At 37.8% G+C, this 26642-nt stretch overlaps 1 protein-coding gene and 1 long non-coding RNA gene across 3 annotated transcripts in view; one reads left to right on the top strand and one right to left on the bottom strand.

The window, feature by feature from the left end:
* The window catches only part of LOC125782295 (uncharacterized), a 117118-nt gene that overhangs the window by 57790 nt on the left and 32686 nt on the right, over positions 1-26642 (top strand). The window lies entirely within an intron of this gene.
* The window catches only part of cntnap5l (contactin associated protein family member 5 like), a 142364-nt gene that overhangs the window by 99172 nt on the left and 16550 nt on the right, over positions 1-26642 (bottom strand). For both annotated transcript variants that reach the window (XM_049465917.1, XM_049465918.1), the window contains exon 2: positions 11329-11439. In XM_049465917.1, the coding sequence (XP_049321874.1) occupies positions 11329-11439 (111 nt within the window). The remainder of the gene's footprint in view (positions 1-11328; positions 11440-26642) is intronic.

Genomic DNA, 26642 nt, shown 5'->3' with positions numbered 1-26642 from the left:
TAGGGACACTAATTATAAAGTGGGACCACAAGGAAGATATAATTTACGCACACGTTGTAGTAGTAAGCCATTATTGGGTAAAATAAAGTAAATTAATCAGACAATTAAACAGTAAATTAATCAGGCAGTTTTATTGGCTTAGTGAAATAATCATTCAACCTGTTTCCACTTAGCCTAGTTCATTTAAACATGCATAAAATATTGCGCTGGAGTTGTTGGAGATGGAAGCATTTGCATTATTGGAAGATATTGCTAATAATGGCTGAATTCATTGAGAATTCATTGAGATTTCCGTGACCATTATGTTTTTTTTTTTTTTTTTGGCCCATGACGGTTATGACTGGCTTATAAGCTGTTTCAGAATTTCAATAACTGGGTTGAGATAAGATTATAAGCTGAGTGTATGACAGGCGCACTCATTTAAAGCCTTTAAAAATAATAATTTATTATCCAGCTTAAAATAATTAATTTAAAACATGGGTATTTATTAAATTACTATATTTTTTTATTATCATTATTATAACATAATTATAACATAATTATAACTCTGCTGCGTAATTGAGGGAGGAATCATGGCAGGTGTGATGTGTTCGTGCACTAGTGCTTAATTTCGAGTTGATTGTGATGTACTAAGAGAAAGTATGTGGGATTCTGCCTATGCACAGTTTGATAAATCCGGATTTTTTGTGCGTACAGAACTTTTTTCAGCTCTGAGTGTATGGAACATTTTAGTAGGAAGTCGACACAAGTCTCAGTACATGAGGTCCCTGGTGAGGAAATACTCACTACAGTTACTGACTGCGGACCTCTTTATTATCAGTACCAATCTGCCTGCTTCCCCATCACACAGGAACTGATAGAAAGTATTTGAGCAGTGAAAGTAGTAGAAAGTAACTCTCAGTAGAGAGTAAGAGTGACGAGCCACTTAGATCTCATAAAATATGTACATATACTCCTAAAACATGCATCCCAAGATATTTGTAACATTTGCACAAATGTTTTTTGGCACATTTTGTACAGATATCACGACTGACAAGGAGCTCTTATCCAGTGGTGGCACAGTTTTGCTATATACACAGAATCCATATACACAAAAACACATAAGAGAAGAATTTTAAAACAGTGATGCTAATGCTAAGCTAAGGCTGCTCATTTACTGGAGCTTCTAAAACTAATGAATGGACAGGAACTCAAACATAAACTTTTACATTCTACTATGATTATGTTTAGAGTTAGTTTAATTTCATGTTAAGGTCATGGTTAGAGTTAGGTTAGGTTTATGTTATGGTTAAGGGATTAGTTTATGTATGCTTAAGTACTTCTTAACTAAGCACTAAGTAATGAAGAGGTGATTGGTTGAGGTTATTTCGGAGGTTAATTCGGGAGTGTCAACTAGCTATTCATTCCAAACTTTAACTTACGTCTTCCTCTACCACAATTTTAAGTGTTGAATGAGCGTGTTCAATGAAGACATATTATTTTAGACACATTATATTTGTCGATACCCTTGACTTGGGTAAAGATCAGATTTAATTTTAAGGCAAATTTATGCAGAAAACCATGATATTCCAAAGGGGTCACAGATTTTTTTTTCTCGCCACTGTATTTCTCTGAAGATACAGCAGAGAAACTGAGCGATGCTAGCATTTAGCATCTGTTCACGTCCAGCAGAGGAAGACAGTGACTGTGAGGGAGCAGCTGGGGCTCGTCTCACATCAGAGCCGACCCCCGCTGATCCTGAATCCGAGCCACGGAGAGAGCGGGAAGAGCCCAGGGGGGGCAGGAAGAACGTAGCGTAGCCACACTGATAACTGAGCATCTGATGAGGAGTGGGGGGAAGATTCGTCTCAGAAAGTTACAAGTCCATCATGATTAAAGCACGCAAATGCTGAGAGAATACTGATGCTGGAGATGAGTGTGTGTTTGAGCACGAGATCAGATCACACCTCTCGTGATGAGATTCAGATACAGCCGCTGGTGGAGAGTCACAGTGTGAGTTAGCATTTACCCTGCACTGGAGGCTAGCATTCTCTACAATCAATAAAATATAAAGATGCTCTTAGAATTTTAAACATTAATATTCATATAGTTTTGCATGTCTGGATTGTGTAATTAGATTATATGGAAATGTATAACATAAACAGGATACAAAAATTAATTATACAGTATTGTGCATGTATATGTTTTAGGCACCTGTGGAAATTTCAGTTAAGAAAAAGCTTCTTATCTGTGCAGTAAGTGCTAATTATCTCAGTAAAACTTAAACTAGCCTTACGATAAATACAAACAGCAATACAACACAATGGTCACGTCCTGGCCTTGTCTCATGTCTCTGTGTGTTTTCCCCACGTGACCTGTGCCCCCCTGTGTCTCCTGTCTCAGTAGTTTTCCACCACGTGTTTCATTTGTAGCTCCGCCCCTTCCCCAGGTGTTTCCACTTCTAGTATGTTTCCTGTTCATATAAATTGATCCACTGTGCCACTTTGTCTTCATCGGTCTTTGCACTAACCTCTGTTGTTTTGTTGTTCTCCTGTTCTCTATCTCAGCCCTCGTTTTCATAGCCTTAGGCCTTGTACTTTGTTCTTTGTTTATCTTCTTGTTTTTTCTAGTTTATCCTTTCTTTCTTATCGTTCATTTCTCATTGATCTCTTGTTATTTTCCAGTTACTCATTCTTTTCTTTGTTTTGTTTTCTCTCATTTCAGTTACTAGTTATTCCCTTGAATATATTCCCTGTTTATTTATTATCATTATCTCCAGTTGGTTTAGTTTATGTTCCCTGGTTTGTTTTGGTTATCTGTGTATCTTTGTTTCGTGTTACTTGTTCCTTGTTTCTTGTTCATTTGTTATTTATTTAATAAATTATTTATTTCGCCCTACCTGCATTTACGTCCATCTCCACGTCTTCCCAACACCTCACCCTGACAACAATACAGCCTGTTTTCCTTAAAAAAAACATCTCATCTCCTTCTAATCTGAGTTTATTAGAGTTATTTATTTCTATTAACCAACACCTGGTTTGGTAAATTACTGGTAAATGTGGTAAATCAGGTGAGCTGCTGATGGAACTGAACATAATATAATATACTCATGCTGGCTGAGGAGCATCCAGGAGAAATCTGGATCTGGAGCTACACTTTGTTATTCAGCTTGGCTCACAGGATATAACATACTTATAGTTAAAAATGAGAATTCCTTTTTATGTTATACTGTATATATGTTTATTTGCATCTGTTTAAATCATATGTGGTGCATTTTTCAGGTAAAAACTCTCCTAATGCTGAGATAAATGGATTGGTGTAATTTGCTTTGGTGCCTAAAACCTTTGCACAGCACTGTACATGTACTTTTTTACAGTTACTTGTGGTAATATCAGTGTATTTGTGCAATGATTTTATTCTTGGCATTTAAAAAAAAATACAGAAAAAGGTTGAATTCATTTTAAAGATTATTCTACTGCAACAAATCAATATTTAAGTTTTATTTAGTATAAACATAACAGTTTAAAGCATTCAAAAGAAATCAAACACCTGTAAACCCTAATTGGCTAGAGATGTTTCGCAGGTGCATCTACAAATAATGAAGATCCCTTCTGGAAGGATACTTGAATTTAATCGCTGCCTTCCTGGAATGAAATGTGCAATAATTGACTGTTTTTTCACAACTCCTCCATGCAGAATTCTTTCAGCTATGCCAGTTGTTTTTTCTTTTAGCACAGCATTTCAATTGGATTAGGATCTGGGCCATTCCAGAACTCTATGATTCTTTCTTTTAAGCCATTCCTTGATGGAGTATTTTAGGCAGTATTAAACTCTGTTTAAAATCTGTTTGTTGGGCAGGAGCCAAAATTAATAAAGGCACTTACTGCACCATGTATAATAAAATAAAATAAGTCTTTAAAATTAAGATAAATATATGTTACCTTCACATTATCAATTTAACAAGAATTATTTTGATGTACATTTTAACACAATTGACAAAAAAATATTTTCTCTTTTACAATCAAATACAGTTTACCATTTATTACACTGACATTTACACTCATGGGAGAACTCTATACAGCATTGTGTCCCATTTTATCTAAAGAAAAAGGCAACCTTTCCACACTTTCAAGTAGGGATGGCATTTAACACACTTTAATCCTGCAGAAGGGCACATTGACTCACATTAAGACACAATAACTGGGTTTCTTTTTCTAGAGGACACCTCCTCAACATATTGGGCATTTTCTCACTTTTTTTCAATGCTTTTGAGTCTGCCAGTAGTTTTGGGTCATTGTCATGTTGCATGGTCTTCACCTGCTTCAGCTTTTGGCCAAATGGTCTCACAAATTTTCTCAAGCCTGATAAAAGAATTCATCCCGCCTCTCGTGAGGAGATTATTCAGTGGTTCTTCAATAGGGCACATTGGCAAACAAAATAGAAACAAAATAACTCATTATCTTGATTTAGAAGAAACATTCTCACCCTGGCAGGCACTTGATCACTTTTTTCCCATAAAAAGGGCAGCTAAAAGGGCAATTTGTCTAATTCTTACCACTCCAGAGGACACTTTTAACAAAGCATTTTCAATCTTTTGAGTTTGCTTTTGATTTTGGGTCATTGATATGTTGCATGGTCTTCATCTGCTTCAGCTTTTGAATAGATTGTCTCATATTTTCCTCAAGTTTCCTCTGATACAGAGAAGAATTCATACTGCATCCAAAATGGACAGCTTTCTTGGCCCTGTTGCAGTAAATCAGCCCCAAACCATGAAATTTCCACCTTCATGCTTCAGAGTAGGTATGGGTTCTTCCACTAAAATGCTTGTGTCAAGTGTTTGGTTTGCATTGACCATGTCTTCTGTTTTTGTGCCCAAATAATTCAGTTAAGGGTTCATCTGTCTAAAGGATATTATTCTGAAGGGCATGAGTTTATTCAATTATTTTGATTCTGCCAGTGGTTTTGGGTCATTGTCATGTTGCATGGTACACCTCAGCTTAAGTTTCAGTTTTTTTCCCATAAGAAGGGCAGCTAAAAGGGCACTTTTTCATTTTTATCAACCCAGAAGACACTTTTAACAAGGCTTTCTCAATCTCTTCAATTCGCTTGTGGTTTAAGGTCATTGTCATGTTGTGTGGTCTATTTCCACTTTAGCTTTTGCACAGATCATCTCACATTTTCCTCAAGTCTCATTTTTACCACTCCAGAGGACACTTTTAACAAGGCATTTGCAATATTTTCAGTTTGCTTTTGATTTTGGGTCATTGTCATGTTGCATGGTCTACCTCTGCTTCACTTTTTAAACGGATGGTCCCACATTTTCCTCAAGCCCCCTCCCCTGCGGCAGCAATTAGTCCTTTAGATACATCCTCCATTGGCTGGTGTCTTGGGCAGCATTCACTATTTTACTCAGATAACGTCTACTTTGGAATTGTCCCAGGCCTGCTTGTTTTATATCTGCTCTGATTAGCTCAAGAAGGTTTGTGCAATGTTGTCCATGGCTCTATGGGTAATTTATTTGGGCTCCCACAACTGCGTGACTGCTGAGATCCATTCGGAGAATGTGACCAAGCATTGACCATCACTGTCTTTCTACCTTCCGCGACAGTGGCTCACATTTACATTTCTCGTACAGTGTTCTATTGGAGACGAGGCTCTGAGGTCATACATGTCCAGTGAGTTTTCGAGTTGAGTGTGGTAAAAGGATAAAAACTCAGTCCACACCACAATGTGCAATAATTGACTGTTGACTAGAAGATTTACTAGAAGTTTTCCTACTCCTGCATGCAGAATTCTTTCATCTACGGTCATTTTTTTTTTTTAATAACCCCACAACATTTCAATTGGATTAAGATCTAAGCTTTAATTCGGCCATTCCAGAACTCTATGTTTATTTTCTTTTGAGCCATTTCTTGATGAAGTATTTTGGTTCAAGCATGAACCAGCTGAAATTTGGAACTATGTTTACCAGGTACCACGCCGTACTGCTCCACACCAGAGTGAACCCATTACAAAGTTTCTTTTCCCACTTATCAGGACCTGGAAGCATCTCATAACAACTACAGGGCAGCTGCTGGTGTTAAAAGTGTCCTGTTTAATGGTCGTGTCCTGTTTTTACATTTAGCCAGGTAGCAGTGCACTGCTAACAGGCCGGGCTTTATATGAAGAGGGAACCAGTCAGAGGGGGAAATGAGTTGGGTAGGGTGTCCGGACTTCCCTTAGAGATGTGAGGGTGAGGAGTTGGGTTTGGTGGATGGATTAGTGGTAGATGATAGATGGATGGAACTGGATCAGGATTGAAATAGTCTGGAATTATGTCTGGATCTAGGGCTGCACAATAATCTATATAGATATTTATTGCAATAGAAAATATTTTGGGAAGTATTAAACTAAATTAATCTGTTTGATGGCAGGAGCAAAACATAATAAAGGCACTTACTGCACGAAATGATCCACCATCTGGTGGTAAAAGGATAAACCCTCAATCCACCACACTACAATGTATCTAACCTTCAGAAATCAGAAACGAATCCCCCTCTGATACAGAGAAGAATTAATACTGCATCTGTGACAGACAGCTTTTCAGGTCCTGCTGCAGGAAAGTCTGTTACTGTGCTCAAATATATCAGTTTATGATTCATCTGTCTGAAGAACTTTTTTATTTTTAGGAGGGTTTGAGTTTGTATGTGTGCATGAGGTTAAATCCCGCCTCTCGTGACGATATTATACAGCGGCTCTATTGATGAAAAGTCATGGCCTGAGTCGGCGTTTACGCTGTTTCTGCACTGGAGGCTCTAATTGGCTGGAGACCTTTCCTGAAGTGTTTCTGTGAAAGATAAAGATGGGCGTCTGTAAGAATACGTTAATCAAATCGCTCGCTGCCTCCCCGGAATCAAACGTGCAGTAAAGAATAAAAATCTCTTTAAGAACAGAGTCTGACGATGCTAACGCTAATGTGCGAAGTCTGAGAACTATAGGTCCATTAGGTTAATTGAGTAGAACCACTCCGGTCCTGCTGGGTGTGATTGTTGTTTGTACAACAGATATATCCACTTACATTTCCTGCCGCAGCTCAGATAGACAGCTAAAGAATAATTTCCCTTATTGTTGAGCTCGTTCACTATTTCCGTTAATGGAGCTGCTTATTGAACATCCGCTAGCATTCTCTACAATCACATGAAGATAAAGAGGATCACGGACGTTTAAACATTCATATTCATCTATCTCACTACAGACTACAGAAAACAACTCTATTCTATAAGGGTTATAGATATAGATTTTATATCAAATGACCTGTAGTATCTTCTGGAGATCAGAAGATCAATTCCCAGCCAATTCTGGGAGTTTACATTAGCAATAGACCACTGAAGTCGTGAGTCATTATGTAGTCCTCATACGGCTTCCGTGTCTAAACGTTTTTTTTTCCTTATAAGAAAATTGAATAGGATTTTTAAAAACTTGCCTCTGTCACATTCTGTAGTAAATAAATCTGTTTAGACCACTGTATGTTTTTTATTCTGTGTACATTTACCTCCTGAACATCATTGGATCCTCTAAATCACTAGATCGTTTAACAGTCATAATGAGAAAAATGCTAACTTTAAGCTAATGCTATAGCACTGCAATGAACTGACCTCCCAGCTCCACTGCAGAGATCAGCAGGAGACTATTTTCGGCGCAACACCAGCGAACTCCGGCCGTAAGTTAGGAGCATTTTACACACAGCTGATCCAACTAATAAAATAACTGCCCTTACTGGGGAGAGCTGAGAGTGTCACAGCATAAAATCCTTAAAACAGGTCAGTGATACTCCAGAACCAGCTATAACACGTTTTAACATTTACCCTCTTTATTATGCAGTGAAATATATTGGTGTTTTTGGTTGGTTGTCGCCTCAGTGAGAGCAGGTAGTTAGTTAGTTGTTAGTTGATTATTCGTGCCAGGTGTTGTAATTAGTATAAACTAATGACCGTAATTAACCCTTGTGTGGTGTTCGGGTCTGTGGGACCCGTATTAATTTTTCATCAAATGATACTAAAAAAATATTTTTTCTAACTCAAACTCATTGGCATTGGCTCATTTTTTTGTGAAAAACCTATATCAAAACACATTTTCGATAAACACACACTGTACACCCCCCCCCCCTACACATTTATATTACATACAGTATGTTTGGCCAAAGGCTAATAAACATGGCTTTATTTGTAAATTTGAAACTAAACAAATGTTCTACTCATATCTTGAGTTTAATTCATTTTCTTTTACATTTTATTAAAAAACTAATAAAAAAAGAGTAGCACTTTTTAAAAGAAATGTAACATAAGAAAGGTAAAGGGCAAATATTAACCATGTAAGCTGTTTATATTGCTTGCAATTTAGGTGAAGCGAGCATGTGTAAAGCATTTTAATGTAAAATTGCTTAATTTTGCTGAATTAAATACAAGTAACAAAGTAAACGAGTAACAAAAATATGAACACCACACAAGGGTTAAATACTAAACCCTTCGGGGAAGCACTGCTGAACTGAAAGCCGCTTTCTCTTATTATCTGCCTTTTAAAGATCTAACACACACTACACTGCTCAACATTACTGAAAGAGTTTTCACCTGTTTAAATGCTGGAGTTTATTATAAAAGAGTTAATAAGGGGTTAATAAGTCACTAAAAGACTGAGGAGTGCACCATATTCTAAAGTTTATGACTGATTACACACTACGAATAACAGAATAAATATTTAATTAATCACAGACCTAATTAAGCACCAATAACACTTAATAACACAGAATAAAGCCTAACAAGTAGTGAATAAATCATTTACAAATGTCTAATTAAGGCTTTATTAAGCAAATAATAAGACATGAATAATAATGGTGATCTAATTTTTTAAAACACATTTTCGATATTAAAGCATTTCAACATGGCAGAAAGACAAATTTGCACAATAACTGATTTCCTTGATCTAGAAGATAATTCATCCCACTAGATACAGTCATATGAAAAAGTTTGGGCACCCCTATTAATCTTAATCATTTTTAGTTCTAAATATTTGGGTGTTTGCAACTTAAAAAAAAAGTAAGCTTAAAACTACAACAAGCATTTGTGCAATGTGCGCTGTATTGTTGACCGATGCACAGTGACACCATCTGCAGCAAGATGATGCTGCAGCTCTTTGGAGGTGGTCTGTGGATTGTCCTTGACTGTTCTCACCATTCTTCTTCTCTGCCTTTCTGATATTTTTCTTGGCCTGCCACTTCTGGGCTTAACAAGAACTGTCCCTGTGGTCTTCCATTTCTTACTATGTTCCTCACAGTGGAAACTGACAGGTTAAATCTCTGAGACAACTTTTTGTATCCTTCCCCTGAACAACTATGTTGAACAATCTTTGTTTTTAGATCATTTGAGAGTTGTTTTGATGAGCCCATGATGCCACTCTTCAGATGAGATTCAAATAGGAGAACAACTTGCAATTGGCCACCTTAAATACCTTTTCTCATGATTGGATACACCTGGCTATGAAGTTCAAAGCTCAATTAGGTTACCAAACCAATTTAGTGCTTCAGTAAGTCAGTAAAAAGTAGTTAGGAGTATTCAAATCAATAAAATGATAAGGGTGCCCATACTTTTGCACCGGTCAAATTTTGGTTTAATGCATATTGCACATTTTCTGTACAATAAACCTAATTTCAATCCTGAAATATTACTGTGTCCATCAGTTATTAGATGTATCAAACTGAAATGGCTGCTGCAAACCCCCAAATATTTAGAACTAAAAATGATTAAGATTAATAGGGGTGCCCAAACTTTTTCATATGACTGTAATTTGACAGTTGATTACTTTTTTGACATTTTTTTCCTTCATTTTACAAGTTCTTTCCATTCTTATGTGGGTAAGTAATTTCATTCAAGCTCCTTTTTGCTGTGTCCAGCATCTACAGTCCAGTTTAGGATAAACTCTTTAACTTTTCCATCCTCACGCTCCAGCAGCTCTGACGCACAGGCCTTCAGGTGGTTAAAGTAACACATTGAATGTGTCTGAGGGAACTGATGATTACGATGCCTCAGTTCCTGTGTGTGCTGTTACATACTGTAGAGCAGAGCATTGTGAACATAACCAGAGTATCATACAAGCTGGGAAACAATAAAAGCATCAATTTTATATCCCATTTCTTCTATGTGTTTGTTTGTTTGGTATATCACAATTCTGTTGTGTGCCTACTCTTAGGAATGAACTCAAATATGTGTGTCAAATATACAGCTGTGGAAAAAAAATGAAGAGATCACTCAAGTTTCTGAATCATTTTTTTCAGATTTTTCTATTTATAGATTAATGTTTGAGTAAAATGAACATTGTTGTTTTATTCTATAAACTACAGACAACATTTCTCCCAAATTCCAAATAATAATATTTAAGTCATTTAGATCATTTATTTGCAGAAAATGAAATGAGAAATGGCTGAAATAACAAAAGAAAAAAGATGCAGAGCTTTTTTAGACCTCAAATAATGCAAAGAAAACAAGTTCATATTCAGTTTTACGAGTTCAGAAATCAATCAATATTTGGTGTAATAAACCTGATGATTTTTTTTTTTTCATGCATCTTGGCATCATGTTCTACTCCTCCACCAGTCTTACACACTGCTTTTGGATAACTTTATGCTGCTTTACTCCTGATGCAAAAATTCAAGCAGTTCAGTTTGGTTTGGTTTGATGGCTTGTGATCATCCATCTTCCTCTTGATTACATTCCAGAGTTTTTTTTTTATTTGGTAAAATCAAAGAATCAAATAAACTCACCATTTTTAAGTGCTCTCTTATTATTATATTTCCAGAGCTGTATGAATACTGGGGACTCTAAAATCTAAAGCAAAAGCTATTGTGTAGCAATTTGTAAGACTAGATTTTTGGTATCCAACAAGGTTCAGTTTTAGGGCCTATAAAATAGACAGTACTGATATACAGTAAAAAAATTTGGGCTAACACAGGGTGTTTTGTGATCTATCACAGCACAGACAATGTCAGCGATGCTGCTTACTCGGCCACTAAAACACAGGCTGGAGGTCAGCAGACGGAGACGCTCGCTCTCAGGTTACCTGACGTTAAAGTGACACCGTCTGCAGACGGGCAGGATTTGCGCAGACTAAAACGCACTGGCTTTTAGTGTTGAGATAAAAAGACGTGATGTTAAAAAGGACGCATTTCTCCCAGCGCCGTGTTTTCGTGTCTCGTCAGCACGTCCCACTGCAGCGGCGTTCAGAAAGACAAAGAGAACGGGCTTTGTGTAACAGCTGACAATAAACAGCGGGTCACCCACGCTAACCCGTAAAATTACAGACGCAGCGTCAGACACGTACCGTCCTTTCTGTTCAGTTTTGCAAAGTGTGCCGAGTGGCTGTCGGAGGATCTTGATGAGCTCTGAAAGGAGCCCGAGGGGAGGGACACCACCAGCGGATCTTCACAGTAATCTAGATGAAGAGACAGACAGAGAGAGAGAAATAGAGAGAGAGAGAGAGAAAGACAGAGAGAGACATTACGACATGTTGTAGATCAAGGATCAGCAATATGTGGCCCTTAAGGATGAAACATCTGAACTATAATGAACTAAAATAAAAAGCTTCTCTGGTGAGCTTTTGTTTACATACCTACCGTTCTCATTTTTCTGCCCGTTCTCAGGCTCCCTATCTCTTTATGAGGGCGCTTTTTCCCGGCCGTGTCCCAATAATTCACTAGCCGGGGTAGTGGTAGTGTATTGGAGCATGACTCCATACCACGTGAGGAGCGGTTTGTGTGTTTATTGATTTAAGAATTTTTTTATTCTTTTCTTCTCCGGTTTACCTGCTTTGAGATCAACTGTTCTGCTGTAATTGGGTTCAACAACCCTCTGGGCTGGAGAGCTACTACTAGTTTGTAGCACCTCATCCTCCATCCCATCACACTTTATTACACTTCATTTTACAAAACATACAGTACAAGTCAAAAGTTTGGACACACCTTCTCTTTTTCAATCAGTTTTCTTGACTATTTTCATGATCATTCCTAATTAATATTCTCACTGAAGCGTCAAAACTATGAATGAACACATGTGGAGTTTTATGTACTTAATAAAAAATGAGCTGAACCTCCACAGTCACCGGACCTGAACCCAATCCAGATGGTTTGGGGTGAGCTGGAGCACAGAGTGAAGAAGACAAAGGAGCAACAAGTGCTAATAAACACCTCTGGGAACTCCTTCCTTCAAGACTGTTGGAAAACCTTTCATTTCAGGTGGCCACCTCTTGAAGCTCATTGAGAGAATGATGCCAAGAGTGTGCAAAGCAGTAATCAGAGCAAAGAAACTAGAATATAAAACATGTTTTTTGTTATTTTGTTAAGTACATAAAACTTAACGTGTTCATTCATAGTTTTGATGCTTCAGTGAGAATCTACAATGTAAATAGTCATGAAAATAAAGAAAACGCATTTAAAAATAGCCTGCCATGTAATGGCTTGGAAAATATCTGTCCCGCAGCCAAACTTAATTGCCAAATCCTGTTGTAGACATGGTGCAGACATTTAGATGTATTTTTATTTATCTTAGGCAGCTGGCCAAAATAAAGCCTGTTGTTGCAAGACAACATTTTAAGACCTTAATCCATGTCTTTGTTACCACTCTGCTGGTAACTGTAACTCACTGTACGTGGGGGTTAGTGGGTCCTCTCTCTCGCCTGGTTACAATCTTTACAAAATACAAAAATGCAGCAGCATGGCTCTAAACTGGTTCACATAAATATGAAGACATTTTGGTTGCCCATATACATCTCTGGAAAAAAAATAAGAGAGCACTTTTAAAATTATGAGTTTCTTTGATTTTTTACCAAATTGAAAACCTCTGGAATATAATCAAGAGGAAGATGGATGATCACAAGCCAGCAAACCAAACTGAACTGCTTGAAATTTTGCACCAGGAGTAAAGCAGCATAAAGTTATCCAAAAGCAGTGTGTAAGACTGGTGGAGGAGAGCATGATGCCAAGATGCTTAAAAAAAACTGTGATTAAAATCCAACCAGGGTTACTCCACCAAATATTGACTTATTTCTGAACTCTTAAAACTTTATGAATATGAACTTTTTGTTTTCTTTGCATTATTTGAGGTCTGAAAGCTTTGCATCTTTTTTGTTATTTCAGCTATTTCAAATTTTCTGCAAATAAATGCTCTAAATGTTTTTATTTGGAATTTGGAAGAAATGTTTTCTGTAGTTTATAGAATAAAACACCAATGTTCATTTTACTCAAACATAAACCTATAAATAGCAAAATCAGAGAAACTGATTCAGAAACTGAAGAAGTGCTCTCTTCATTTTTTACAGAGCTGTAGTTTAGGGTTGGTTTAAAAATTATTTTATTTACTTTTAAATCCCTTTTTAAATGATTTTGCCCCGACCTACTTTTGAGAGCCGCTACATACAGCTGATTAACTCCTTCTGAACAACCCTAAAACTGCATATAAGCTTTGAGGGGGTCGTGTCTTTGCTGTAGCGCCCCCTAGGTTATGGAAGAGATGCCCCTGCACATTAGATAGGTCTTTACCCAAGATAACACCTCACAACTTGTACAGATATGGCCATTCCCAAGCAGCCCCCTTCTGCTGCATGACTTTTACCATGTCATTTTCTAGTATTATCTACTGATCTGGGAACCTTTAGTTTTGGCTAAAATTACCATACCCAGAATTCACAGTGGCTATATCAAAATACTGGCCTCAAAGCTTCACAGAAAAAAGTAACTACTGACAGAATAACAGTAGCGCTGCTCCCGGAGCCGGCTTATCGACTCCTATAGCACTGACTTTAAGTGTTATTGCTTCTATTTATTGTTTCATCTTAAATTCAGTTTTTTTTTTCAGACAGCTGGAATTACAGCTCTGTAGAATGTTTTAGTATGAAGTGATTTCATTAATACTGCTCTCTTCATCACTGAATGTGAGTTCCCTGTGTCCCGAGGAAACTGACAGCTCCACTATTTCACTGAGCTTTAAAGACTTTAAACCCTTCCTCTCTCTGGTTCAGTAACGGCTCGGTCTGAAGGCTGTGTTAAACTCAGCTTGTGTGATTAACTACAGCTCTACTGAATTAAACATTCATTTCACTTCTGCACTTCTGATACTGTAATACAGACACGTTACAACAGAGCTGCAGCTACTCGTCTACAGGATCAAAGTATCAGTACCAAATTATCAAAATATCAGTATCAATGAATTAATGTATCAGTACCAAAGTATCAGTATTAAAGTGTCAAAGTATCAGTACCAAAGTATCAGTATCAATGTATCTGTAACAAAGTATCAAACTATCAGTATCAAAGTGTCAGTACCAACGTATCAAAATATCAGTATCAAAGTATTAATGTATAAGTACCAAAGTATCAGTATCAAAGTGTCACAATATCAGTATCAAAGTATCAGTATCAAAGTATCTTTACCAAAGTATCATAATATTAGTATCAAAGTATTAATGTATAAGTACCAATGTATCAGTACCAAAGTAACCAAAGTATCAGTATCAAAGTATCTTTACCAAAGTATCATAATATCAGTATCAACGTATTAATGTATAGGTACCAAAGATTCAGTATTAAAGTGTCAAAGTATCATTATCAAAGTATCAAAATATCAGTATCAAAGTTTAAAAACATCAGTATCAAAGTATCATAACCAATGTATCAAAATATCAGTATCAATGTATTAATATATAAGTACTAAAGTATCAGAAGGTGTATCACTCATCACTGAGCCCCTGTGACCCGAGCTAATAGCTGGGTGTGTGATTTAGCGCTGAGCGCAAGTCGTATACAGGACATTACAGGACGTTACAGGACTCCGGAGCGCTCAGGGTGAAGACGGGCAGATGGTATTAATTATTATAACAGATCTGAACAGACTGAGAATAAATTATCACACTGTTTTTACACCAGGACAAAATATAGGACCTGACTTCTGACACTCTCAAAATATAGAGCTGAAAGTTTATCAGATACAGTCTCAAAAATAAGTGTAGCAAAATTATTTTTAGAGCAGCGCCACAAGAGCATTTTTATTACACAAATCAATTATTTTAATAAGCATTTTTATTACACAAATCAAGCATAACATTATGACCACTTCCTTGTTTTTACACCAATTATACATATAGCTATATACATATATTATACATTGTTGTTTTATTCTATAAACTACAGACAACTTCTACAACAATTTCTTCCAAATTCCAAATAAAAGTATCGTCATTTAGAGCATTTATTTATGGAAAATGAAAAATGGCTGAAATAACAACAAAAAAAGATGCAGAGCTTTTAGACCTCAAATAATTCAAAAGACAAAAACAAGCTCATATTCATAAAGTTTTAAGAGTTCAGAAATAATCAATATTTGGTGGAATAATCCTGATGATTTTTAATCACAGTTTTTTTTTTTTTATGCATCTTGGCATCATGTTCTCCTCCACCAGTCTTACACACTGCTTTTGGATAACTTTATGCTGCTTCACTCCACGAGCAAAAATGCAAGCAGTTCAGCTTGGTGGTTTGATGGCTTGAGATCATCCATCTTCCTCTTGATTATATTCCAGAGCTTTTTATAATTTTGTAAAATCAAAGAAACTCATCACTTTTAAGTTCTCTATTATTTTTTTTACAGAGCTCTAAATTACTCCGGACCATCACACAGCAGCTATAGTGGGTGGTTGGTTATGGCTGCTGGAGTTTTTAAACACCTCAGTAGGTGGTACTGATGGTGATCAGAGGTGTCTCGCTAGAATTGTCTTTATGAACAGACAAGCGACTCTGGCATAGTCCTTAACCCTTGTGTGGTGTTCGGGTCTGTGGGACCCGTTTTCATTTTTCATTAAATGATACCAAAAAAATATTTGTTTTAATTCAAACTCATTGGCATTGGCTCATTTTTTGTGAAAAACATATATCAAAACACATTTTCGATAAACACACACTGTACACCCCCCCCCCACACACACATTTATATTACATACAGTATGTTTGGCCAAGGGCTAATAAACATTGCTTTATTTGTAAATTTGAAACTAAACAAATTTTCTACTCATATCTTGAGTTTAATTCATTTTCTTTTACATTTTATTAAAAAACTAATAAAAAAAGAGTAGCACTTTTTGAAAGAAATGTAACATAAGAAAGGTAAAGGGCAAATATTAACCATGTAAGCTGTTTATATTGCTTGCAATTTAGGTGAAGCGAGCATGTGTAAAGCATTTTAATGTAAAATTGCTGAATTTTGCTGAATTAAATACAAGTAACCAAGTAAACGAGTAACAAAAATATGAACACCACACAAGCTCATTGGAACATGCTGTTAAAAAATGGATTTAAAGGTAAGGTTAGTTGTATGGAACAGGGTTTTTTGTAGCAGGATGTGATGCGTCCTGAGCAGTGATGGTATAGTTACTTTAAAAAAGTAATGTGATCACTGATTACTGATTACTTCTTTAAAAAGTAACTTAGGTACTGTATGGATTACTTGATTTTAAAAGTAACTAAGTTACTTTACAAGTTACTTTATTAGTTACTTTCAGCAGCTGCAGACACCACCTCCCGTCGCCTTAACATAAAAATTATAACCAGTTTTACCAATACTCCCTTTATTGGAAAATGCATGTTTAACAGCAACAATTTACCTCTTGACATTTATAAAAATAAAAGACCATTTCTTAACATAAATAAATGTTTTTATAAAAAAAATAAAAATAAAAATAAAAATTCTTGATTTCCCTTAACATAAATACTTGTTTTTACATAAAAAAAAAATAAAGAAAGTCTTTCCTGACCTGAAATATTCAACACTATAAATCTGAATATTGAATCTGTTGTTCTCAGCAGGGCAACAAGGAGAGGTTTCACAAAAGAAAACCGTGTATATGGTCTAGGCTGACATCGTGTTAACGCGTTACTGACATCACTGGTCCTGATAAATGGGACATACAAGTTAAGTACTTTTTTGTAACTTTCACACAGCATATTTGGATAATGGAAATACACACTTGAATTTGATTTCACATGTATCAGAGGAGGCGTGTGCTAGTCTTTACCCTCCTGGTGTTGGAGCATCACTAGTAAAAGGAAAAATTGCGGAAAAATAGAAATAAAATTATAAAGTAAAATAATAATAAAATAATACAAATAATTGTTCTTTAAAATAGCGACTGTGCTGGATCATGTAACAGCTTTAGCTTTGCGTTGATAAAAGATTCAGGACTGTGATGTCACAGTTTTGGGTCTTTGGAATCGGCCTGTTTTAAAGCTCTGTTTTGGTTGGAATTGTTTTTTTTCTTATTGAAGAGTGAACAGTGTTTGAGGTTGATGCAATTTCACTTCCATGTGCTGAACTCTCATTATCACACTGCGGCGGAGTAAATACAGTTTAACACTCTCAGACACCTTTAATCTCATACTTACTGAAGACCAGGCTGAAAATGCAACTGCACACAGCGCCTGCTATATTTGTGGTTATTTCCTGTAGCAGACGAGACGTGTGGGAGAGGTGCTGAGCTCTGGAAGTGCCAATTACTGCATTATCTGTGTGTTTTTAGTTCCTGCCTCCTCCTTTCTCCTGAGCTTCTTCATGCGCTTGCCAGCGGGGTGGTATAAGGGTAGTATAATGATTGTCTAGTTCTGAGATATAAGAAAGCCTTGTCATTTTTTTCTTGCTGTTCTGTATGTTAGATATATCAGTTTTAACACACATCAATATATTATTAGACTTGGTGCATACAGACAGATACAGGATTGATCCCAAAGGATATATATTTATATATAGGGTTGGAGGATAAAACTGAAACACCTGCTTTTAGAGCACTATAATTTATTGTGGTGACGGACAGTTCTGGTGGAAACAGGAGAGTTGAGGTGCACGCTGAATTCTGTCGTGATTTGTTCAGCCGTGGTTTTATGTTTTTGGATCCAATCCTGGTTAGCACCCGAACATCCCTTTCAGACAGCTTCCTCTTACAGCGTCCACAGTTAATCCTGTTGGATGTGGTTGGTACTTCTTGGTGGTATGCTGACATTACCCTGGATACCGTGGCTCTTGATGCATCACAAAGACTTGCTGTCTTGGTCACAGATGCTCCAGCAAGACGTGCACCAACAATTTGTCCTCTTTTGAACTCTGGTATGTCACTCATAATGTTGTGTGCATTGCAGTGTTTAGAGCAGAACGGTGCTCTTACCCTGCTGATTGAACCTTCACACTCTGCTCTTACTGCTTCAATGTGCAATTAATAATACATAATACAATAATACAAACATAATTTCAGAAAAAGACATCATGCTGAACGACGTAAAACGTGGTGGCAGTGTGATGATCTGAGGCTGCTTTGTGGCTTTAGGACCTGGACAACTTGCTAAATTCTGCTCTGTACCTGTTAATCCTGAAGTAGAGAATGTCCAGCCATCAGTTTAGGACTTTAAGCTCAGGCGTACTTGGGTTCTGCAGCAGGACAATGATAAAAAATAATAATAATAATAATAAATGATGGTTTAGGAGTGGTCTAGTCAAAGTCTGATGGTTGGTCAAAGATGCTGTGGATGGTCTTAAACAGGACGTTCATACTGGAAAACTAAATTATGTTGAGAAGAGTGGAAGTAAATTCCTCCATAGAGATGTGAAAGACTTGATGCCAGTTATCAGAAAAGCTTGATTGCAGTTGTTGCCGCCAAGATTAAAGGGCACAATCGAGTTTTTTTTTTTTTTTTTTTAGATTTAGGGGACAAATACTTTTTCACAAATAGATATTTTTTTTCGAAATAAACAAAATTACCCTTAAAAATGCTTTTTATATTTGCTTAGGATATATTTGTCAGATCTGAAAAATATGGGTATGATAAAAAAGCAAAAACAAAAATCTGTAGGAGTGCAAACACTTGATTTACCTTAAAATATTCTATGCAATTTATTTCCCATAGTTTCCTGACGTAATGTCACAAAGATATGAATACAGAAATGGAGCCAGTGGCTGAGTTTGTGGAAGCGGTGCGAGTGCTGCCAGGTTTAAGGGAATAGTGAGATATACGGCTGGGGAAGGAAGTGGTGAAGCCGTGGCAGGTGAATTAATGCTGCTTCAGTTTCTCTCCAGCAGCTCCATCATTCACCCAGACTTCTAAAGTGACCAATAATGTAATTCAAAAATTCAGCCACCCACCTAATTCCTCTGATATATTGAGGTGGACGCGGGGAGGGCGTAGCCGTATCGAGCGTGCTCTGTGCAGCGTGGGCTCTGCATAATGCCCGGCGTGTTGGCACGGTGTAATTGATGCTCTGTGGGAGTGGCTTTATCTCTGCAGCGCTTGGATTGGCCGCTGGGAGATGGACTGCTCTAATGAAGCCGGTTTGTGCAGAATTTACACATCAGACCCGGGACTCCAAAATATGCTCATAATGCAGGAAAAACAACAGCATGAGCAGCAGGTCGGGGAGCCGTTAGCCACGCCCAGGGAGCCGTCTGATAGGTTCTCCAGTTTCAGCAGAGTCAGCACTTTACAGCACTTTCTACAGATCATCAGACTAACATCTACCCACACTTACACTGCCTCTACCATCCAACACCATCTCTTTCTCTCTCTCTCTCTTTTTTACTCTCTCTCTCTCTCTCTTTCATACTCTATTTTCCTCTCTCTCTCACTTTTCTCTCTTTTTCTTACCCTCTCCCTTTCTCTTTTTTACTTTTTCCATCTCTCTCTCTTTCTTAGTCTCTTTCTTACCCTCTCTCTCTCTTTTTCTCTCCACCTCTCTCTCTTACACTCTCCCTTTTTCTTTCTCCCTTTCTCCTTCATACTCTATTTCCCTCTATCCTTTTTACTTTTCCTATCTCTCTGTTTCTCTCTCTCACCTTTTCTCTCTTTCTTACTCTCTCCCTCTCTCTTTCTCTTGTATACTCTCTTTCCCTCTCTCTATTTTACTTTTTCTATCTCTCTCTCTGTTTTTTTCTCTCTCACTTTTTCTCTCTCACTTTTTCTCTCTCTTTCTTACTCTCTCCCTCTCTTTTTCTCTTTTATACTCTATTTCCCTCTCTCTTTTTACTTTCTCTCTCTCTTTGTTTCTCTCTCTCTCACTTTTTCTCTGTCTTTCTTACTCTCTCTTTTTCTCTCCACCTCTCTCTCTGTTTTAGTCTCTTCCCCTTTTTTCTCCCTTTCTCTTTTATACTGTATTTTCCTCTCTTTTTTACTTTCTCCCTCCCTCTCTCTCTCTCTCTCTCTCTTACTCTCTCCCTCTTTCTTACTCCCTTTCTCTTTCTTACTCTCTTTTTCCCTCTCCCTTTTTTGCATATATATATATATATATATACTGTATATATATACTGTATATATATACAGTATGGGGAAAAAAAGAATAATAATGCTCTCTTTCTCTCTCTTTTTCTTTCTCCCTCTTTTTTTCTTTATCTCTCTCTTTCCCTCTCTCTTTCTTATTCTCTCTCTTTTATTTCTCTCATTTATTTCTCTCATTTAAATCATACATTACAAAGACAAAAAAAATACACCCAGGATTGCTGCAAAACTCTGCATGCAGTTGCGTATCAGGCAGATGTGTAAATTATTAGATTGGGAGTGGTCTGATTAGACACTGGGTCTTGCCACAAGAGGCTATGTTTGGGCAGTGTACCTCATGGTGAAAGATTATTGAATGCTACTGACTTTGAGTTGTTACGACATTGCCTTCATTTACAGTAGTTTAATGAATGAGAAATCTGCACTGGTATGAACTAGAACATATCCAGGTTCTGTTTGGGATTCAGTGATGGTCTCGTTTACAAAATCAGGTATGACAGATTTAAGTTTCATGTTCAGTGCCAGTACTGTTGGCAGACGGCTGCACAATGCAGGACTACATGCACACAGACTATTTAGGACGACTACCTTTAACCCCATGCCAGCACCACCAAAGACTGCACTGGTGTTGAGCTGGTCTGTCATGGTGGACTGACCCCATACGGAGGAGTACTAGTTCTGAATGAGTCACTCAATAATTATTAGACCGGGCGTGGTCTGATTAGACACAGGGTCTTGCCACAAGAAGGCGTAAAAATGCTTCTTCTTCTGAACTACTCTGAACAAAGACTCCACTTCCCAGCATGCACTCAGACCGGACTTCTCTGGCTCAACTGATCACACGGTGCTACGGTTTACCTGCTCCCCCAGTTACTAGTTTGTTTTCATCTGTCCCATCCAGTATAAATACTCCTCAGTTTGCTCTGTTCCCTGCCGAGTATTAAATCTGGTTATCTAGCCCTTCTACAGCATGCTTCCTTTGTTAATTGGCTTTTGTTACCGATTTGTTTTTGTTTCACAGACTCTTGATTTTTGCCATGCCCTCTCTATTGTTCATTCTGTTGCTAAACCTTTTTGTGTATTTTTGACTCCTCTTTTTTCCATAGCCTTTTTCTCAGCTGGATTTTCCGTGTATGACCCTGTTTTGCCTGACTACACTCTGGTATATTGCTTATAATTTCTGCCATACTTTTATAGACCCTGCCTGTCCCTAACTACTCCTGTAAGCCTAGCCCCTTTATTAATATAGTGTGTGATTTGGATCTGAGGAGGCATCCAGTACAACAATCAGTTACTCCTAGTAGTGATAGGAGGACCACTAACAGTGATCTCAGTGATCTGTGCAGAACATCCTGCAGATACATGTTTTGCAGCTTTTTTTCAGCAGGATAATGTTCACACACAGACACACACACACACACACACACAGACACACATCTAAATCCTCGAGGTGTGCATTAGTGGATTACACATTTTTTGTACTGAAAGTGAAGGAAAAGTAATACACAAACACACACACACACACACACACACACACACACACTCTAGCTCTTAATGAAAAAGATGGACACTCCCCCGTCCATTACTGTGACCAAAGGGAGTGGAAATGCTGGTCAGCACTGCTTCCATTCTGTTGGTCTAAGCAGCTGTGGGTCCGTCTCTGAAGAGCCCAGTTCTCCTCTCGGTTTTATCTACTGTACTTTACTTTGAAGCTCACACACACACACACACACACACACACCGTCCATCTGGCTCTTTGTTATAAAAAAAAGAAAAAAATAAAGAAAAAAGGAAGCTGAACAAGGCCCAACCTTAAATGGCCAACAGACAAGTGCACAGACAGCGAGAGGGTCACATGACTATATATTGATTTCAGAAGTCTTTAAACTTTATGAATATGAACTTAGAACAAGAGAGAACATCATCAAAAATCAGTGACAAAAATCAGTGTTATAACACAATAACTCTTGGATGGAGACCCTTATCCACCACCCAACCCAACATCCAACCCAACGCCACCAAGAGGGTGAATAATTAACACAAACTCTGTGGATTGTTTATCACTGAGGGTTGTTAAAAAAAAAAAAACTCCCAGAGAGTTAAAACATGTTAAAACACTGTGATTTTAACACTGTGGATTTTACTGTGTATGGATATAAATATCACAGGTTTCTGTAGTTTAATTGAATTGGTTTAGCAGAGCATCGTTTGTATGCTAAACGTAAAGAAACAGGAAACTGTATCGGTGTAATCACTGATGATAAGTGTTATCAGCTCCAGGATTTTTTTTTCTCGCAGGATATTTGAGTAAACAAAGCTAATTTCCCAGCGGAGTGTCTGGCCCTGAGCACTGCTGTAGATCATATAAGACCGTTTCTGGATTTAATGATCAGAGGAACAGATTACAGATGAATTTACTCACAGCGCTGAAGCCCACAAACACTCTACAGTACGTTACGTATAATATTCTGATATTCAATTAACAGGAATTAGCCTTGAGTTTTATTAGACTGTACGTGAGTCTCAAGCTCAATTGATACTGATCTCAGTTCAGCATGAAACAGAAATGATGTAGACTTGGTAGACTTCTAGGAAAAAGAGGTTTTATTACAGCACTACTGTTACTATTCTTAATGCTGTAGAACTGCTGACTCTGTGTAAAGTTAAAACAACGTCTTGTCCAAAATGCCAGTGCTGGCTGCTACTAAAATAACAGCATAAAGTTATTCAAAAGCTGTTTTATGAATATGAACTTGTTTTCTTTGCATTATTTGAGGTCTGAAAGCTCTTTTTTGTTATGTTATTTCAGCCATTTCTCATTATCCCATTTTCTGCAAATAAATGCTCTAAATGACAATATATTTTTTTGGAATTTGGGAGAACAATGTTCATTTTACTCAAACATAAAGCTATAAAGACTGTTAATATTTTTTTCCAGAGCTGAATATTGAAAACTATAGAACAACTCCACTTAAACTTGCACTTCACTTAAAACACGAACCACTAATGGACCTTTTCACATTTCAGTCCAAACCATAAATTTACATTTCAGCGAACCATCCACCCACCACCACACACACACACACACACTACCGCACACGTACATTTCTGCGCATTAAATCCCGTGAAGTGCTGAGCTGAGATTGACAGAGCCGTGGTCCAGTGGAGCGAGCGCTGAGTGAGGAGGGTGTGATTATATTTGGGTAGCGTGAGCGCTGAGTGCTGGATGATGGATATTAAGTGGAGTCGGGCTGGTTGTAAAGGTGAACGCGAGCGCGGGGATCGGGCGGGTCTGACTCGACCCTCAGGAGAGGAGGTTCTGGGAAAGGGCGCTCGGTTCTGACCCGCCTGCACAGCCATTACTCTAAAGGTCAGGCCTTATTGCCCTGCTCCTTCACGCCAGCGCTGCCCTATCAAACACCACCCCCAGCACCAGACCTGCAATCACCCAGACTCCAGCGGAGGAGAGGAGCGGGGGATGGAGGGAGGAGAGGAGGGGGGATGAGGGGATAGTAGTGCTAAAGGTAAAGAAGTTTAAATAAGGAGAATAGATTATAGATAACTATAGAGGAACTGAAGAAGAGAGAGAGAGAGAGAGACAGAGAGAGGTTTGAGTCGTTACACCTCAACTGCTAATACTTGATGATATTTGAGTTACTATAAATAATTGAAGGTGTGATCTGATTGGATGTTGGGTGACAAGAAGAAATGATGAAAGGCTCTCGGAGGCTACTTCTGGGTAGTGCACCTCCTGATGAGAGATCTGCTTTTGTAATCTAAACCTGAATCTGTGATGCATTTAAATAGCATCACAGCGCTAATGCTCGGAGGAAAGCACAGCGACTCGGTTCTGATACATCAGCTCACAGAAGCCAAGTGCTGCAGACATCACCCTAGGAGTGATGTGGGGAGAGAGCGCCATCTACCCACCAGGAGAGAGCAGGGCCAATTGTGCTCACTCTGAGCGCCGGCAGCTTGATGGCAAAGCTGCATGAGCGGGATTCGAACCTGCGACCTCCTGCTCTTGCTTTTTTTTTATTTTAAAGTTCTTGATTTTTTTTTTTATGGATTCTGGGTTTGGATTCTGATGACTGTTTGGTTCTAGAGTCTTAAAGTTTGCCTTTTAATCCAGTGCACCTTATAGTGCAAAAAATACTGTATGTCATGACCTTTGTCACTCACAACATTGAAATTTGAATCAGATGCAGGCAATTTGTCGGCTCTAAGAAGATTGGGTCAAAATCGGGCTAAATTTGTGTCTGAAATGCACTCCTGCCCCCACAATCTCCACTCCAATCTCAATAACCTTGTCACTTATTAAAGAGTTCAATACCAACAGGTAGCAGGAACTTAAAATGCCAAAAGGTTCAGAGGTAACGAGATGCTTTAACATTTGACATTTCTGCATATTTCAAGCTAATAATAATTAATTAAACTTATTTTACTGAATTTATGATTTACTCTCTGGATATTTTGACCTAATTTCTCAGGATTCTGTTGATACAGAATGTAAATGAAATGCTAATGTAATGTATTAATAACTCCAGGAATAGAACTGAAAATGACAGTGAAGATAGACTTCTGAGAATTAAGAGGCATAGAGAGGACCAGAAGCAGATGAGATAGAAGACAATACGTATACAATCCCTGAGCTGCAGGTTCACACCGTCCTGTCTAATTAATGCACATCACAGCGGCGGCTGCAGCAGGACGTCTCTGAGACAGTTATAGCTCCTGGGACTGGAGGTGGATCTGATGGGCCACCGTGACGGATCTGATTACTGACAGAGATTAATGGCTGATTACTGGAGTTTGACAGTGTTTCCAGCCATCATGTCAGAGAGATCAGCAGCTCCTCTGGGAGACTGGAGCTGTTCTATAACTGGATAATCCAAATCACAGAGCCTGATAGATTCCACTATGGTCCTGCATTTTTTATGTTTTGGTAAGGTTTTTATATTTACTTATATGTGCTTATATTGAAGCTTGGTGGAGGCTGTTCAACTGTAACTATAGACAAAGTTACTACTGTTAATGTTCTTTGTTGTTGTGAAAAAAATAAGAGAGCACTTAAAAGTGTAGAGTTTCTTTGATTTTACCAAATTGAAAACCTCTGTAATATAATCAAGAGGAAGATGGAAGATCACAAGCCATCAAATCAAACTGAACTGCTTGAATTTTTGCACCAGGAGTAAAGCACCAGGAGTAAAACAATGTAAATGTAATGTAAAAGCAGCATAAAGTTACCCAAAAGCAGTGTGTAAGACTGGTGGAGGAACACATGATGCCAAGATGCACTTCATGCATTCCTCTGCTGACAACTTTTATGGAGATGCAGATTTAATTTTCCAGCAGGACACTGCCAAAAGTACCAATTGGTCTTATATAATATAATAATCTAATTTTCTAAAACACTGATTTTTGGGATTTTATTGTCTGTAAGCCATAATCATCAACAATAAAAGATATAAAGGCTTAAAACAGTTCACTGGGGTGAGCTGGACCGCAGAGTGAAGAAGGCCAAGGAGCAACAAGTGCTAATAAAAAACACCTCTGGGAACTCCTTCCTTCAAGACTGTTGAAAAAACGTTTCATTTCAGGTGGCCACCTCTTGAATGAAGCTCATTGAGAGAATGATGCAGAGAGTGTGTAAAGCAGAAGTAACTAGAATATAAAACATGTTTTTAGTTTTTTAAACCTTTTTTGTTGTTAAGTACATAAAACTCCACATGTGTTCATTCATAGATTTGATGCCTTCAGTGAGAATCTACAATATAACAGTCATGAAAATAAAGAAAACGCATTGAAAAAGAGGTGTGTCCAAACTTTTGGCCTGTACTGTATATATTTATATATATATGTATATATATATATATATATATATATACTCTTTAAACTGAATTATGACAAATGTTTCTACACGAGCCCCTGAGAAAAATATAAGCGTAATAAAGTGTTGATACAGCATATTGAAGTTTCTCTAGTTTCTGACGGCGCTGAGAAAAGAGTGGGTGTTTGGAGGCTAGCGGGGAGCTGAGGCTGAGATCCTGGGAAGTGGCAGAGAGAGAGAATCTGCCAAACAGGAAAAAAAAAAAAAAGCTTTGATCCACCGAACCTCGAGCCTCTCCTCCATGCTTTACCTCAGCTCTCAGAAACAGAGAGAGAGAGACTCCCAGAATGCACTGCATTAACAGCAGGCTGGTAAACACGGCTGTGTCCTCGTGTTTTTAAGGACGTGGCGTTTGGCAGCGGTTTTATTTGTTTGTATTCGTCTGACGCTCCGCCACCTTAATTTCCCCTCATTAAAACACAGAGGATTCTGTTTGTCCTTCGCTGTGCT

Source organism: Astyanax mexicanus, chromosome 16 (genome assembly GCF_023375975.1).
Source record: "Astyanax mexicanus isolate ESR-SI-001 chromosome 16, AstMex3_surface, whole genome shotgun sequence".
NCBI lineage: Eukaryota > Metazoa > Chordata > Actinopteri > Characiformes > Acestrorhamphidae > Astyanax > Astyanax mexicanus.
This window is presented reverse-complemented; position numbering and strand designations above follow the sequence as displayed.